The sequence below is a fragment of the Rhopilema esculentum genome, chromosome 11, assembly GCF_057945365.1.
Source record: "Rhopilema esculentum isolate cy_ngs chromosome 11, ASM5794536v1, whole genome shotgun sequence".
NCBI classification, from domain to species: Eukaryota; Metazoa; Cnidaria; class Scyphozoa; order Rhizostomeae; family Rhizostomatidae; genus Rhopilema; species Rhopilema esculentum.
The window spans coordinates 3,442,996-3,461,198 of record NC_142825.1 but is presented as its reverse complement, the minus strand read 5'-3'; the positions used below and the strand labels follow the sequence as shown (position 1 = coordinate 3,461,198).

The following is an 18,203-nucleotide window of genomic DNA, read 5'->3' as shown; positions in this document are numbered from 1 at the left end:
CATGGCTTGCAACTTGTTCACCCTCGTATTATTAAGCCCCCCTTAAACAAGATGGTGGTGGGTTACTTTGGGTGGATAACCTTATGTCATAAAGCATATATAGACTGGCCTAACTTTTCTATCCGCAAAGGTGCACGCTGTTTTGATGGTAAGCATTCTCCCCTTCGATACCCAAGCTATCGAAAACGCATCTGGCTTACTCTTAAAAAAATAATTTTTACCTGGAAAGGTTCACTGTTTACGCATACATATAAAGATTCACAAATGCACTTTTTGTAACAACGGCATTAACAGCCATCTGAAATACTATGATGTTTGCCAAAACATTAATTTCATGGTATTGAAACATTTTGCCGAAAAATGTACAAAAACGTTTATACGGAGAAGTGTGACTCGGAGTATTTTGTATAGCGTAACCTAAACGCAGTAAAGAAGAGTAAACATGCCAATTTAAAGCAATTTTTCAGCTTGCGAATGAGGCAAATTTCGCTAGGTCCTTTTACCACAAGGTGGAAATCTGAAGCACTCACTTAGCCCACTGCAAGGCACTTTTTAGCAAAGATCGATTTCCACCATTAAAACGTTTTGAGTGCCCCCTACTTACCCTACGATTTTAAACTCCTTTCAGGGCCCCTGAAGAGGGGGAGACAGTGGGGACAAGGTTTCTTTTTTGCAAAAACTTGTGCTATTATTCTTTAACCTAACATTGGCCAACCTCCAGTTTTTCCCATGCATATTAAATATCAGCCTAAATAAATTCACTGATACCAGTCAAACATGAACTACTGAACCAAGGATAAACTTTTTTTCATGTTTCAGCTTATGTTGGAAAAAGAGTGAAGGAAGATAAAGAAATGTTTGTTTTCAAAGTCACTTCAGTTATCAAGGATTTGAAGAAAATTTCTACTCGGAAAACAGATGTAGCAGTAAAAAAGGTCCCTTCAGATTCTGGGTGTTTCTGTAGTGCGAGCAAAATAAAAGGCTCAATCGTCATAACGGGAAATTACAGAGAATTTGAGAGTGACAGTGTTGAATTGGTTATGACCAACAACGATTACTTTGGAAAATACTATGGGCCTAAGCAGTTGAAATGTCAATAATCTTTGTCGCTGCATTAAAACATAAACATTTTTCTTTTTGTTTTCGAGTAGAATTTGAGACTATGGACTCAGCATACTTATGTATAAGTTTACCTTATTGTGTTAATAGCAATTAAAGCTAGTGATCATGATTTACACGATTATATTTGTTCATTAGTTCTGATTATATTTGTTCATTAGTTCTGCTCAGTGGCCTAACACGACCTCTTCCAGACCAGAGTTTCAAGGGTCATCAAAAGTAAAATTTACCAACGAAGACATAGATAAAGAAAAAATTAGTTGCTATTTGACCTACAATCAGGCTATTTTACCAACTAACTATGGGTTTTGTTGATCAACTGAAGGTTAACCGACCAGCTCATGAATGGGCGATGCCACACTCCCAAACCCTGAAATACCCTTACCTACGCCTCTGGTTCTCCTACATCAAATTCAACTTTTAACAAGATCGATCTAGGAGTACAAGATACCATTTGTTGACCAGAGGGCTAACTATATTCTTTATGATATGATAAGAATAACTTAGTTCCTTATTGCCTAGGGCCGAGTCGTAAGTTCTTAAGTTGGAAAATAACATGTTTAGAAGGGCGAGTCGTTGACATTGTTATAAGAATGGTACCCTGGGGAAATAAAGTAAGGAGCGGATGCTCCTCCGCTTCTCCGATTGGTTTTCCATTTCCGTGCTCGAAATTTCGTTGCTCTGGCACCCAGGGTATAAGGATGGATTATCTATGTAACATGGCGGGCGTGGTCCCGAGTTTTTGTAACTGGAAACAGTTCATCTAGCTTATCAAAGCAACCAGACACGTTGTGACAGAATGAGGTTTGATAGGGAAATAGATCTTGCCAATAAAACTCAAGATAATTTTATTAACTTGTGGAAGGATCTCTAGTTGATAAAAAGAAAAATGTTAGGGTTATGTGTTGCTGCATTCAATTTTTACAAAATAAGAACAACTGTAATTAATTTTTCACCAAATTGCAGTAAATAATGTTATTAAGAAGAATTTTAAATTATTCAACAAGATCGAATTTTATAAACATTAAAAAGCAAGCACTTGTGAAGGTTTCAGATGGGTGCTACAAGGAAGCTGTTGTCACTACATACATGCAATATCCACAATTCTAAACGAACTTCGTGAAATTTTTGGTGTAGCATACCATTGAATGAGTTGAGATGAAATACAAGTCATAGAATTACAGCCAATACAAATCAAAATAGACGCCTTTTACCAAAAATTAACACATAAACAAAGTCTATGAGTGAAAAACACTTGCAACATGATAATTGGCAAACTGGTGGGCAACAAACTAAGAATTTGAATTAAAAGACTTGACTACTTTTTAATCAATTCTTTTTTTTGTAAGGCTTTGTTGCTACTTTGTACTAATAGTGTAGATGGATAATAAAAGGTGGTGCCTCACTTTCACAAATATCTACAGGAATGTCTAGCTTTCTGTTTTTCTCTATATCATGTGCTTAATTTTCAAGTTTTGATAAAAACACTTTGAAAATGCAAAACTTATCAGTAATAGTCATTTATACAAATTTGAATGACATTTCATCCTACAAGCCAATGATTGATGATGGCACACAAATTATCAATGAATTTTCTTATTCCTTAACAAGAGTATTTTAGAGTAACTGCCTATCAAAATCTATGACATGCGTTTCGACTTAATTTCAATTTTAATTTCATTAACAAAATAATAGTTTCAACCTGAGTTTTATTTACCAGATTAAGGATTATGCCTGTTTTACAGTAGCATTTGGGCTTCTGAATAAACAAGCTTTGTTTTATCAATAAAACCCAGTTAATCTTAGAGACAGTTCAGATGAGTAACAATTGCATCTCACACCAAAAATTTATGTTTCATGACGATTTGTCAGTAGTTTCAAGTAAATCTTTTGCTTCATTAATCTTGGATGCTAGATATGGTGATCCACCTGTTAACACGAAAACAGTAAATTCAAAAATATTCTTGCTTTTGTATAAAAAGCTGCCAAAATAATGCACACAGACCAGAGAAAAAGATTGGTTCATGAGATCAACAAAATATAACTATACCAAAAAATGATGCATCTAATGGTGTGGCAAAGACATGGTGTGGCAAAGACATGGTGTGGCAAAGACATGGTGTGGCAAAGACATGGTGTGGCAAAGACATGGTGTGGCTGGTGATTACTTTTGGTAATCTCCAGTTTAATAACATGACTACGAATACCAAAAAGCCTAGCAATAAACTGACAATTTTCCACTCATTTTGCCTCTTATACTAGGGGGTGCAGACCCTTTTGCAACGAAACCTTGTTTAGTGGATGCTGCTATTAGGCTATGTGATTAAGCACTTTTCTGGTATAATTGATCTTTAAAACTATCATCTGAGTCACCGCTTCTTGTGATATGGGCTAAATAATAATGTTATAAAAATAGATTCCCCTCACAGTAAAATTTCTTGCAGAATATCAAAATACCTTTGTCTGGATGGTTTGCCAACATTATCCTTCTGTGTGAATCTCTAATTTTCATTCGGTTGGCTGATGGACTAAAAATAAAATGAATGTGTTTAGCCATTTATACAACTAAATATGTTACAAGTTATGATAAAAATCAATTTCAAGCAAAGGGATAACAAGAAAAAAGGAAAAATACCTGACACCAAGAACTAATGCTGCTTCCCTTTTTGTCATCTTCACATCAAAACCTCCTTTGTAGTAGCCGCTAAATGCCTAAAAAATAATGAATTTAGAATGAAGTCAGAGCAAAATAGCGAAATTCATCAATTAATCAATGTAAACCATCTTTCAATCCAGAGTCAGGAAAACATTACTGTTGCACGGCCACTGACCAGAGGAAGGTCCACAAAAACAATAGAAGCTCCTATGACACACTCAAGCCACGCTCACCTTCTATTGTTTTGTGAGGAAGGTTTGCCTTCTGGGATGTTTTTGTCTGGAGGAAGGTTAACAACTTTTCAGGACTCTGCTTCAATCAAAAATTGACCAATCAGTGAGTCTGATTCCACTCATTTGCTAATTGACTGGCTAATATTTATTGAAAGATGTCTTAGGCTGCTTTATATCAGTAAACTTTCTTTAATACTCATATTTTTATGTTTAGAAACTTAATATAAAGATAAAAAACTTATCATCAGATCTTAAGACCTACTCACTAAGATATCATGCACACTCATCAGTTTTTCATAAAAATGGTGTCTATCCTTTTTGCTCTTTTTTGAAAGTGGAGAAACTACAAACACATTATGGTAGTAAAATAGAATGAGACAAATTGCAATTACAACCCAAACATGCAGTGTGAAAATAGATAGTGGATCATTTTTATAGTGTAAAAAGATAGTGTACTGTATTTTTCTTTTTATATTGTATTGGCAAAATGTGAACAGCCACCATTTCTGCAGAATTTTTGTTCAAAACCACATAACTTTGAACTGGATGAAAGGTTAATCAAAAGTAAAAACGCAGTAAAACTCCCAAACATTACGAACATAATCTCTCATATTTCTTAGGACACTGAATTAGAAGAGTGGTCACCATGTTAGTTGTCTCTCCTTTTCTTATTATAATTTCAAATATTCTTATTTCAAATTATTTCATACAAATAAGTAAGAATTTGAAAGAGAGCTGAAAACTCACTGAGGCATTTATCTTTGGTATCTGTTGTTGTATTGCATTGATATTCACTTTCTTAAAAGCTTGTATCAAAAACCGAGCTAGAAAAAAATTAAATTCTATTTCACTAAACATGGTCCTGTATTCAGTATTTTCTCAAAAAAACTAGACAGAGTTTTACTACTCTCAGTCTAGAGGAAATTTATCTGTAAAATGTTCTGACTAAATTGATACCCATTCGGTTCCAAAGAGATCTCAGGTGTGCAAAAGCAAAATTTCAAGTATGCAAATGTGCACTTCAGTTTTAAACACTAGTGCCCACATCTCCAGACTGGAAACATTGTTTCTTGCACCAGACAAGTTCATTTTGAAAATAAGAAACTAGGCAAAACTATGCTAGAGCCCAAAGATGTTTAATTTTAAGGAGCAAAGATGAACAAAGATAGGAAAATTTACATTACAATATAATCCGGTTATAACGTACTTTAAGGGACCAGCATATTAAGTATAGTATATATGAAGTACGTTGTGACCAGGGTAAGTAAAAAAGACTAAAACCAAGCACACCTTTTGCAGGGACCAAGCACACCAGTATGTTATATCCCAACGTATGTAATAAACAAGTATGTTATAACAGGACTCTACTGTATAACTTTATTCTTTATTTGCCCTGAGCACGACACACCCATCTCACATCCACATCTCAAAATGCAGCACCTTTGCCAGGTGTGCAGGGCCATTTTAGAAAAATATCTCAGGTGTACACTTGCCATACTCTGGAGAAGGACTCAAGGTTGATAGTTTATTGAGTAAAAACCTGCATAAAAACAATTTTCTGCTTTAAATAAATCACATATGACTGACCTCCAAATGCAGCTCCAGCGACGCCAAGTCCAGCAACTATTAGGCTAGTCTACATATAAAAACAGAAAGTAATCAACGATAAATGATAGGCCTAGAAATGGATACGAAAGTTAACACTCCAGGTCTTGAAGCGCCCATTCAAGCAAACAATTTTTAGAAATGCTTAGTAAGAAATATACATTTAATTGATGTTTCCTCTCTTTGAAACACAATTTGCAAAACTCTGCACGTGTTGAGCGAGAAGCATCAGGGAACCAAATAAAAAGCAACCTAGATTCGTTCCAAAGATTTAAACATACCTGAAAGCACAGTTGTGTGCATTTAACAGTTTTCATCAAAGTTAATATAATAATATGGTAGTAAATATTCAATACCATTATTTGGCAAGGCTTTTCTGACTCTAATTCATATTTCTCTTCTCGGTGGAAGCCGTTCTGTTGAAAGTGTGATGTAATTTCGAATACTTCATTTAACATTCATGAATTATAAGATCCTATCCCCCTATGGTTATACTGACGTCACGGGCTGCCTCTCATTAAAATCAACCACCCCTCTTCAGTCCAGGCACCGCACAGCCATTGGGCTAACAGGGCTATAGCCCCCCCACACATTTTTGCAATAATTAGCTAAAAAGGACTTTGGAAAGTTTACTCTAACGCAACATTGGATAGTTGACTCCTATGTAGTAGCAGTTCTTCTTTAGTTGGAACCTTGTTTGTTCATTTTCTCGGTGTTCATCTTTTGTAATGATATGATTTATTTCCAAACTCGGTTAGCTTGGTGTTTTCCCAGGGTGGTACTTCCATTAAGGCCTGACAGGGGTTCCAGTCGATTTTAAGTCGTCTTACCAAATAACTACCAAATGGCCCAGTTTCGATAACAACACAACGGCTTAGTTTAGCTTGCGATTTATTATAGACAATGAAAAAGGTTTTATCTTTCCTGAATCAACAACAGTCAATTGCGAAGAAATTTGTCAAAGAAGGACCAGGTGCGTTCAAAGAAATGGATGCTACCAATGACATAATGTCCACCCTTATGCTACTATTTGAGGGTAATTGTTAAAAAAAGGCCACTTGAGGGTAATTTTTTTTACAATTTTAGCTTTGCTCCCCCCCGGAGGTTTTTTATTACCCCAAAGATAATTTTATCTATTTTCATATGTATTGATATCGTCTCTGAAACAGAGTGTTTATAAAAATTCAGGAGAAATAAGCAGGTATTTTCTAAAAGGAGCGTTTTCCGGCGTTCTAGAGGGCGTGGCCTCAAAAAAATTTCCGGTACACCCATTTCAGTCCCTCCATTTTTAGACTGGTGCGCGGTCCCTGCTTCAGTCATAATAAGTCTTGACATGCCAGGTCATATATACTTTTCACTGCTCCCAAAAAACATCTTCTGCTTAAAAATGCTAGTTTATAATTTCGAGTAAGTGTGTATTTATACAATTATGCAACTAGCTTGGTTTTGTAGTTAAATTTTAAACGGCCAGTTTGAACATCACGAAATTTTGAAATCTTATTAACTTGCATGAATATCTTTAAAACAGTAGCAGCACCTTTAAAACAGTAGCGGCAAACCGCAGCCCGCAGGCCACATGCAGCTCGCAAGGTACTTTGGTGTGGGCTGGAAGGCTCCTGTTAAACTAATGCGGCCCAATCTGAGACACGGTGTTGGCTAAATATCAGTTCAGTGATTCCAGCTTCTTGTATAGGTTAGCATTCCCCATACATTGACACTGACAATAAGCCCATTGTAACTTTGTGCCAAATTTGTACTATGACTGTACCAAGTCTCACTAACGGAACCTTAACCTTATACAGTTCAGTCATTTTCTTCTTAATAGAGAAAAGTCTCAGCATTAGTGTTAAGTTAGATTATTCTCTGACAAAAATAAGCATTGGAGTTGTGACTTGGATTCATTACTCTCAAATTTCTGACTAATTTAAAGAATTTCAATGATTGGGGGTGTGAAACGATCCTTGCAAAAATTAAGAATTGTTTGGCCTTAAATTAAAAAAAGACCCAAAATATAAGAAATTTCTTAGGATAGCAGAGAAAAACAGTTCCTTATTTGCAGGGCCTTACTGTATTTCAAGCTGATGATGATATGCACCTTGCCTAGCAACATAGGCAGCATGAAGCTAGAAGAACATTGCTGACAACGTTGAACAAACTAGCAATTACAAACTTTTTTCATCCTAAGAATTGACCTTCCACCAGGTCCTCTCACCTTGACAGAATCTTCAGTATATGGTAGAATATGGATGGATACATAACATATTTAATAACATTTAGAAAATGAAAGAAACTTGGGTAGGAGAATAACATGTTTCCAAGAATTAAGTGATGTTAATAGTTTCTACAACTTTCCAAACAGAAATTAGCAAAGACATTCTCAAACAAATTGGGCATACTGAATGTGCACCAACATATATTGCTATGAATTAACAAAAGTAATTATACTAAGTTATACAAAAATTAATTCTAGATCAATAATACTGCCTTGACATTTATGATATATTCTGTTGGACCCATAACGATTCTTTGCATTGGAATAGGGTTTACAGTATTTCTAAATCAAAGTATTAGTACACAAACTAGATATCTAATTTGACAACAAATAGTTCACCATAAAAATGTCCCTAGCGTACAAGTGGTTCTTGTTTCAAACGAAGAAGAATGCTTCTCATTCTTGAAACATCTTTTGTGTTTTTGTTTACTTTGGGATTGAAGTCACACAATCGCGCAACCTTTGTCCATTCATTTCCAGGCTTAGTGCTTGACATTTCCTCAATGAACTCTTCCTGAGCAGCTCTACAAGAAAATAAAAAATGTTAACCAAACTCAAGGAAACAGAAATCAGATTTAAACAAAGAACATATTGGGTAAAATTAAATGTTCTTATCTACCTATTTCGACCTATCAACAAAAATAACAAACACAAACATTAAGGAGTTAACACTTCATGTTGTAGCTATATTCTTGGCTTCAATTCATGTTGCAGATATATACCTATTCTCATTTTTAACTTTTTCGAGCTGTTCATTGTATCTGTTATACCAGTCATCTAACTCTTTCTTTGCTTTTTCAGCCCATTTTTCTTGCTCGTTGGTTTCTTCTTCCTGCATGTCGTCCAAAAGAACGGCTTTATCTTCTCTCCATTTTCTAATGAATTAAAGAAATTCAAAATATCAAACATAACTAAAAATTTAAATCCAGCACAATTTAATTAAGAAACATTAGAGCTTAGGACAGAGAGTGAAGTAATAAATTTGAAAGTTTGATTAACTTTGTTTGGCCAATGTCACAACCAGTAAAATCAACGAACCACTAAATATTATATTACATTAGAAAAGTTATATTACAAAGAAAAGATAATGTTATAGCTCAAACATTTCATATTCTAAGCAGATGTTACTAAAAATCACTATTGGAAGTTTTAGGAAATATAAAATTTGTAGTCTAAACTTAATTACAACAACTCAATAATTTGTTATGTCCAAAAAGTAGAGTGAGCTTGTGTGTTTCAAGAACTTTGAGTTACTCTTTTAGCAGCCAGGCACAAGCAAAGGACTTTTGGCATCATATTTTTCAAAAAGTAACAAATATACCTTGCATTTTGAAAACTGAAATTCCCACAAATTTGGCTAACAGCTATCAAATTTTATCTTAGAGTACAAAGATACTGCAGTAACAAACAAAGACATCATACATATTTAAAGAAAATTTATAATTATTCACAGAAAAAATACCTTAATGATTCTGGTTCTTGGGCTTGAACTGATGAAGGCTGTATTTCTGCAAATGTTCCACTCTAAAATGACAACAGTTTTTCTATGGTAAGTGAATCTATGGTAATTTTTTTGCAATAAGGGTTTGTGAAAAATCTAGAAATAAAATTCCAAATCAAAAATTTAGCACTCACAGGAATATCATCTCCAAACCCATTCACAAATGTATCTTCTTGCTGTGAAGGAGCAGTGTCTGTGAAATCTCCTACATCTTGTGACTGCAAAATAAAGATTAAATTTATCAAATGAGGCACCACTTGCAGCTGGTAAAAAACTAAAGGCAAAGAAAACAACTTGAATGAGTACATTTTTCTTTGAAGAGAGCAAAGAAAAATGGGAACATGACATAAAGTGCTTTTCATCCAAAGAGCATGGATGTCGAAAAATGACTTAAGGTCAATAGAAAATTGGCCCATGTGCAAATCATTTGCAAAAAAGGGGTGGTTATTCCCTGCTTGAAACTTTCCAGATGATGGCAGAAACACAGTGTTTAAATCTATCAAATTTATAATCACTGAATATTGCCTACTGAACATCACACAGGCAAAAAAATTAATGATCAACTGTTTTCTTTATTGGTAGAAGGTTTTCTTTATTGATCAACTGATTTCTTCAACTGGGCAAGAGATTAGTGGTTGCCAATTGGGAAAAGACAAGAAAGCGATGAAACCTGTCCTTTTTCCTTTCATTTTACTTTTGATTCTTATCTCAGGGATATAAACATCTCTGTACTCAAGTACCCAATCTTTTTTAAACTATTGCAATATAAAGCTTATGGATTATTCACTTTCATGGGGTTATTGAACTTTCATGATTATTAAATATAAACTAAACTTTCATTATATCAATACCTTAATCAGCTGTAGTTTTCATTATTTCAAATCGTAAATCTGTTGCTACAAAACCTCTGAATTTTAATTATCTGTAAAGATTCAAATAGGAAACTGAAGCATTCATCTAGGCCAAAAAAGTGGGTTTGATAGTTCTAGTTGGGACTTCACGTTACTTGCAATGAAGATCACTTCATCTAAAATAATATTCTGATAAATGAATAGAAACCTGTTAAGCAAAGTCTAAAAGAAGGTTACTATCAAAGAAGAAAAACTAGACTACGAAAGACGTAGAGGAAGGCTTGGCTCTCATCAATTAACACACAGGAAATTCGTACGAGCAAATCAATTCTATGAAGAAGCAATGAAAATAAACGGGACCAAATCTCACCGCTGGAATGCCGAGCTGGTCCTCGATTCCGAGTTCCTCGAGCTCGCTTTGCTCCCTTGCTAAGAATTCTGCAGCAGGATCAACTTCCCCTTCGAGAGCGCTTTCGAATTCATCCATTTTGAGATTCTTGTCAAATGACTGAGAGGGAGAGGTCTGGAAACTAGAGCGCAGATGACTGTGCTGACTTGAAACATAATCATAATCATATAATCTTGAGGTAGTCAAAACTGAACTACGAAGTTTTCCTGGGGCCTCAAGCGACGAAGAGCCAGTAAGCTATGCCCCCCATTCTTGCAAAAAGAGCCTCTTTTAAAATCGTTTGTTATGGGTTTTGAATTTGCCCTTTGCCATCCACGTTTCCCATTTTATTTGAAAAAATCTAGGCCTTGCTGACCTCTAACTTTCATAACAACCTCTTATTTTCGATAGTTTCAAAGCATTTCATAGTATACGCCAGGGGCGTTGTGGCCAAGCAGAACACCAGGAAATTCCCCGGTGGACCCCTTTCAAGTGAGTTTGTAAAACCCAGGACAAACAGGCCTCTGTAGAAGAGATGCGTGGAATGTGAACAGGGCCGCCGAGGAGGACAAGGAGGGGCAAACTGACCCAGGGCTTCAAGGTCTAGGGGCCTCTTAAAGCAAGGAATTCCAATTTAAGAACTTAATTTTAACGAAACGCAACAAAGAATGCCTAAAAATGGCAAACGACTGCAAATAACATTCTGAAATGTACTTGAAGCTAATTTTAAGGGCGTGGCCGCAGAAATTTTCTGCTCGCCTCGCTTGCAGTGCACGTAACTGCCCTGTCAAGTTTGCGCTTGTATCAGATGTGCACTACAGCATTAGATTTGTTCCACATTTTTGCAGTCTCGAAGAGACCATGGCTGGAGAAAAGAGTACCTCGGGCAGAGAAGACAAGGGCAGAGTGGCTGTGGGCTCTACCCCCTCCCCCTCTCGAGCCCTGGGTTTGTTAAAAGTGTTTGCCAAGCCCTAACGCTGTCAGATTTTGAAAAATATCATTTGACTTGTTTTGGGTATCGAAACAATATCTCTCCGTGAAGTGTTTCTAAAAATTGTTTACCTAAGCTGCTTATCCTTTCCCTAGAAGAGCATCTGGCTGACAACAAATTACTGACAACTAGAATCTTTATTTCTTACCAAAAATATTGAAAAAATCTCATCAAGCGCTCATATGGAGATGATAACACATGTAAATATACCTTATACGAAATTTTCGTGTTCAATAATGAAATCTCTAAAATCAACGAAGATATTGATATAAACTATGTTCACAATCGCACAACAATTGAATGGTTAGACGTATAATCTACTTAAGTTCGATAATTGTAGTGAATTTACATCGAAAGTGGTCTTGGATTTACTTTCTGCTTAAAATAAATAGCTAAGTTAAAATTATAAAATGTATCTAAGGTTAAGATACAGTGGATTGACTTCTGCAACTGCAAGAGATTGGCTTGCAATAAATTCAAGGAAACATCAAGGATTGGACAGGATTCAAGTGAACAGGATTAAATTCTGTTCGTACAAGAAACTTAAGCTATCCCCATTCTTGGATTAGGCTTCAAGAGAACTCACCAGAGTGGATTACAAAGAGCTTGTTCTACAAACTGAAATCTGTATCAATCTAATTATTCTTATTTCAAATTCATGTTATGATTCATTTTGGGATAGTCATCTAAAATTTGATTATAAAAAAATTAAATGACGAAGAAAATATGAAAGATCAAGGAAAAATAAAATAAAACCACAGTGTGACATCATCGTTTGAGATTTTATACCTGGACTTGAATACTGTTCAATATTTGAGTGCCGTATAGGCATGGCAGCAAAATGTGTGAAGATTATGAATTTACGATGCATAGTCTTAAAGATGAAACTCTTACAGAGGGGCTCGGAGCCACGAAGCACTGTAACTAAGCTGACTTTGAGTCCGGTACCAAGGATTCATGACTCAGCGTCCAAAATGAAGAAAATTGACACGTTTAATATTTTCCTTGCTGGTAGAATGGGCTCGGTCAATTTTATGTGGTTGATTTGACATAGCAATTACCAAAATTAACGAAAAGATGTATATCGAAATTTGCAGTAACAGTGCTCTCGAAGTTGCTTTATATGTATATCACGTTGATTATAGTTTATTCCTATATCTTAAAGGCAATCTGTCTCGTTGTGGATTGGTTAATGAGAACAATAGCTGGAATAATAGCCTAAACACGATTCCAGCGCTCCGCCATATTTTTTACAATGCGATAAATTTAGAGGAGACTGGAAACAATAGAGATTCCTTTGTTCTTATAACCAATCAACGTCGTGACAGATTGCCTTTAAGTTGTTTCGTTTAGTTTAACTACTCGTTTAATTACCGAAATCCCAAACAACAAACATCAAATAACTGAGCATATCAAGTTGGAAAAACATCAGGCTGCTGTTTCAAAACCTGTTTATTTAAATGCCTCACCCTCTAAGCTACGTCTTTGTTGTTCTTCTGCTAATATATGTTTTAAAAATGACATTGCAAAAAGTCTATCAGTTTTTTTGCAGTTTAGTCATAAGTGTACCAAGCGTCAAAAATCAACATTATCATGGGATTCAGTGTTTGTATTGTTTTTGTTGTTAATCGTCCAACAATTTTGCAACAAATCGCCGATTTAAAGCGAAATCCTCGAAAAATGATTTCAAGTAGTTGTAACTCCACTATTATTGTATGTTATTTGGTTGCCCAAGGTTAAACGTCTGGAGGAAACCTTTATTATACATGGCCGATAAATCAATTGTTCAAATTGGTTCAGAAATAGCCTGCACCAAAAAAGGAAGCGATAGGACCACCACCAAATTTGAAGCCTTGCTTGAGCCTCACCCTTGCTCTGGCCTCGTTAACTTTTGTTCTGTTCAGGAGAAGCAATTGTAAAAAACGCGGCTGCAGCAACAACAACTGATGATGTCACAGTGACCAACGCAGCATAAGATACGGTTGGTGAAATCCAGCTGATAATTTTCTTGAAAGGGTGATGTTTGCTGTCATCCATCCTCGGTTCTGGGGCCTTTTGCCGCTTAGAAAAATGGTTAACAAACCCATGCTAGGAGAAATTACAAGTGAAGAACTTACAAATAGTTTTCAAAAAGCAATGGGGTTATGGCTTGGGGTGCAAGGGGGGATCCTTTCATCTTTTAACACCAGTTTACAAATCGACAACATCGGTGCTAAGTGTTAATTGCCATTCTCTCTACAGGCAATCTTCAAGCTATGAATGTATGGCCTTCCAGTCTCCTTTTACAGTGTACCTTCCACCGTTTGATTACTTCCCTTCTTGAGAGGGAGAAGAGTCTGGGGATGAAGCTCCAAAGTGATGACGTCACAAAAATATATTATTAAAACTAAAAATAAATATATATTTTTAGGTTTTGAAATTTGATTGCATAGCCCAGAGACCAAAATGAATCAGCTAAAACGCTACTGAGATAGCACATTTCTAATGATAGCGAAAACCTATTGCGCTCGGCAATGAAAACCTGCAATAAAATTGCAACCACGCCTGATGTTATTTGCCTTAAATGAAAAGTCCTTCAAATTTGTACGATAACAATGGCTTTTTAGGGCATCTTGTCTTTCTTGTGTTTCCTCGATTACCAGGTTAGTTAGTCAACAAAATGATTCAATGAAAGAACAAGTTCTCTTCAATTAATTCGTATGGGCGTGTTTGTGAAGTCAGTAAATGTTTTTCATTATTCATAGGTTTGAAAGTTTGCTGTATTGCAGTTCAACAATCGTGGCATTTATCACCTATAGCCAAGTTTCTTTTATGCATACCAGGCAGATAAGAATGAATAGTTTGATTCACATTTATCTAAGGTGTGGATAGCACTGGCTGGCTATTCGAGTTGATAATTTCTTCCAATTTGCAATTGCTGTATTCAAATGCAAATTCCGCACCTTAGCGCCCAAAGTATTTGAAATCTACCAAATACAGGCTCGTAGACTTAAGAGACATTGGAAACACCTCCATTGATAAACTTGGCTCTGTATTTATATCAAAGTCACACAACTTTTGTTTAAGGCGACTATAATGTTCCTGGTTTAGGGAATTTTCAAATGCAACATTAAGCTTGAATTGAATTTGCCCCATGTTTAAAAATGTTGATATTATTACATTATAATCAAAATTTAGTGTCACTACCGTAAACAGTCATTATCTGAAAAGAATAGCCTTAATCTTCTTGTTCTTCTTCAGGGATACATTTTGGGGCATATGGTATTCCCGATGCTGTAACCCCTTTAAATGAATCCCAAAATTTAAAGGAGAGTAAGTTATGTACCACAAAATGGACATGCTAACGTTTGAGTCAAAATAACGTTAAAACCTTTCTATAGTCTCCTAGCTCGTAGGAGTCGTCTGCCATTCTACTAGAGGCCTATATATGGTTGATTCAGTGTCGGGGGTTTGGTAAATTACACAATCCGCAATATTTTGTGATTGGTTCCTTATGAGTATTCAGGATATGAAACAATAATTCTTGTCTTTGTGATCTTGTTTACAATTTTCTTTTAGCCAATCAGAGCTAGCCAATCTTCCCTGGTCAATCTTTCTCAAAAGCACCCCTAGCTGTTGTGGAAAAGCACTACTGGAATTTTAGGTCGCTAAGAAAATTTACTTGAGATAAAATCAACCAAAATTAAAAATTTACAATGTTCAAAAAATTTTACTAAATCATCACGATATTGTTTAAGGACTAAATAGTGGAGATGACTGTTCAGCGAAACGTTATAAATCCTTGTTGAATTAAAAGATAAAGTTTCCTCGATTAAGTGCCGAGATGACGCCTTGCTGAAACGATTGCAAATACGAAAATTGTTTCACTTCATCTTACAAATATCCTCGTCCCAAGCACAGCGCGCAATCACGATGCAAATACGGTTGAATTCTGTACCCCCGGATAGAACGCTCAGACTTTCATTTAGTCGGACCGATTTTCAAATCCCATTGAATTTTCCTACCTCATTTAAGTCAAGAGTCGTGCCCCGGATTTGCTGAGTCGGACTGGCTGAACGGGATTCAACTGTAAATATATGAACACGTGGTTTATTGCCCGCAACTCGCGCGCGATAGCGCGCGAGTGAAGGGCTTATAGTCTGCCCCGCGTATAAGTAGCATATGGAAGCTTCAGTTCATGTTGTCAGCACTTTGTCAGCAGATTTTGTCACTTTTCTGCTGCCATGACAACTGTCAATCAATTTCATTGTCAATCAATCGGCTTTGTCGAGGAGGTCGTTAACCGCCACCTCTTTCTGCGGAAGGCAATTATCTTCGGAGCGTTGCTTTGCCAAGACTCTGCTAAAGGCCTTCGGTTTTTTTGGCACGAAAACGGTGCTGCATCACAGCTCGGTTCTCCGCAATGGATGGAAGTTTTGATTCGAAGTTTTGGGAATCAAAACCAGTCGAATGCCACACCATTCTCCCAAAAACTCGAGACCATACGAGCAAAAGTTATGATTGTCATGATTATAGCCTGTACATCGCTGTACGAATCCTTTATCGCAATCGATTTTAGCTGTACCCGTTCTATCACGTGTCCATTTTCATACGTCTTTGTTTACTTCACGAAAACGAAAAATAAATGTCAAACCCTCGAAAAACTTCATGATTTTCAAAAGGGCGTTGGACTTAAATCAAAAGCAAACGGAACACCAAAAATTCTTGATAAAAAGAATAGTTTAGCATCAACTAAAGCAGCTGTTTTTATAAAATTGTGAAAACCCAAGATGGTGTCTTCTCCGAATGTCCTGACCTAAATTTTCAAAACAATCATTATCAAGGAACTAATTGTTTGCGGGCAGTACTAGCAAGAGCTATTTCTAGTAATATTGTTAGGTCCGTTAGAAAATATATTATCAACGACTTTGTCATTACTCGTTGGCAAATAAGCGGATAATATGATCAAACATGATTTGTCTTTCCTCGAAAAACATTTGATCAACCTTTAAACTTTTCTTGAATGTAGACATATCACTCACAAGCGGATATTCTAGTCTTGAAGTAATGCTTTTGTTTGATCGTGAATCTGTGCTACAAGAGCTAAACACGTGACAACTGATAGCTGCAAACTGCAGTGAAGTGTCACTGTATATTTAAATGCATGGAGCACAATTGCATAATCGTTGCCCCCAACTCTGATATTGTTTCTAAAACTGGACTGATGTAAACAAACTAGCTAATTTTCACATATCCTACGTTTCAAATTTCATGTATTATTATGGCCTTATATTATGATAAGAATTTCAGTCTTACCCAGCCATCATGCTTTTGTATCCATCTGGCAAGATTTTTTGCAATAAACGCCGCAAGCCAATACCCGATTCTACCAAGAAAGATCGCCCTTCCATGCGCCGCGCAATCGACTGCCAAGCCACCAGCGAACGCATATAGCGCAACGATCCGCGCCCACGTGATGCCATCAATGAACAAGTGTGAGGCAAACTTATTAAAGGCCCCCCAAACAACAGCCTCGTTGGTGTATGTCACTCTCAAATGCACAGATATTTGACTGAAGAGCTTTGGGTAACGCAGTTCGAGAATCTGTCCCATGCTCTGCAACATAAGTGAGCAGTCTGTTTGCGCTAGAGTCGACGCGATGTCAAAATCAGAAATGCCGGAGCGACGCAGCCGTGCGTGGATGTAATCTTCGCAAAGCCGTTGCGACGTAACTGTGATTTCCTCGATCGAATTCTGTCCTAATGGCTTTTTAACTTCTTTTACTGTTTCCATTCGATTTTGGTCTAGCTCCTTGCTTGCTTGCTTGTTAGGGGTTTCCTTTGCGATTGGTCTTGAATAAGAATTTGAAGGCATTTTCCAGTTTTATATAAGCAGGCGTTCCCCAAATGCAAAACTGTCTTTGATACTAGGAGGTTCCCAAGTAGCAGACTTTCGTAAACAAGTTCTCCGAAGCAAAACCAACAATTCTGAAATAACATCATTTTGAGCTATATCTAAATCATATTCTCGTGAACCAGCTGCTTTTCAAAACTCTCACTTTCTATTGGTTGGTTGCAATAATAGTTCTCGACGAGGCTGGGCAAATATGCTTTAAAAAGCGATTTAAACTACTTGCAGGTGGATTTCGCCAAGACAACTACCCAGAACTCTCCTTACAAGACAGGCCGACGTTAACACTTACATTGTCTTAACCAAAACTGCAAAGGCTACGTCCACTTTCCCAATTAATATTGACGTCACAGCAAAAACAGATCAAGTCTTGAAGGTTGTGGCCTCTTTTAGAGGAAGTGAGTGAATAGAGGGGGGCGTGGTTCAAAAAAGTCAAAAGGACTGGACCAATGACGGAGCCTTGGAGTTATTGACCACCAGCTTTTCAAAAGACAGGTATAGCAATTTAAACACTGGGCTTCAGGCAGTACTTTTGTCCTATAAAATGTTTCATTTAAAACTATCGACAAGTCACAGCAATGTGAATAGTATAATTTCTAAGGAGAGTAGTCTTAACAGCGTCGAAAAGGATTCTTCGGATATCCGTAATACAGAGCTAAAACGTTTTGGGAGGGGGAGGGGGGCTAAACATGCTAAAA

General features: G+C 36.4%; 3 protein-coding genes across 4 annotated transcripts; all 3 read right to left on the bottom strand.

Annotated features, from left to right (window-relative positions):
• Positions 1-820: 820 nt before the first annotated feature.
• LOC135693108 (mitochondrial import inner membrane translocase subunit TIM14) lies at positions 821-6,086 on the bottom strand. The gene is made up of 6 exons (XM_065211496.2): positions 5,970-6,086; positions 5,596-5,644; positions 4,756-4,832; positions 3,755-3,831; positions 3,577-3,647; positions 821-3,048 (listed from the first exon to the last, which is right to left on the bottom strand). The coding sequence occupies exons 1-6, from the start codon at positions 6,069-6,071 to the stop codon at positions 2,975-2,977; spliced, it is 450 nt and encodes a 149-aa protein (XP_065067568.1). The 5' UTR covers positions 6,072-6,086; the 3' UTR covers positions 821-2,974.
• A 1,923-nt stretch (positions 6,087-8,009) lies between these two features.
• Positions 8,010-10,767, bottom strand: LOC135693106 (clathrin light chain B). The gene is made up of 5 exons (XM_065211493.2): positions 10,608-10,767; positions 9,521-9,604; positions 9,348-9,409; positions 8,608-8,760; positions 8,010-8,409 (listed from the first exon to the last, which is right to left on the bottom strand). Exons 1-5 carry the CDS (start codon positions 10,722-10,724, stop codon positions 8,238-8,240), a joined length of 588 nt encoding a protein of 195 aa, XP_065067565.2. The 5' UTR covers positions 10,725-10,767; the 3' UTR covers positions 8,010-8,237.
• Positions 10,768-10,915: 148 nt separating this feature from the next.
• LOC135693103 (bcl-2-related ovarian killer protein homolog B) lies at positions 10,916-17,983 on the bottom strand. 2 transcript variants are annotated; one of them, XM_089111658.1, is made up of 3 exons: positions 16,912-17,983; positions 15,621-15,682; positions 13,592-13,704 (listed from the first exon to the last, which is right to left on the bottom strand). In XM_089111658.1, exons 1-2 carry the CDS (start codon positions 17,467-17,469, stop codon positions 15,626-15,628), a joined length of 615 nt encoding a protein of 204 aa, XP_088967784.1. In that variant the 5' UTR covers positions 17,470-17,983; the 3' UTR covers positions 13,592-13,704; positions 15,621-15,625. The 2 variants fall into 2 exon arrangements, with proteins under 2 accessions (XP_065067563.2, XP_088967784.1); XM_065211491.2 differs by lacking the exon at positions 15,621-15,682 and having other exon boundaries at positions 10,916-13,704; positions 16,912-17,922.
• Between the last annotated feature and the right edge of the window lie 220 nt (positions 17,984-18,203).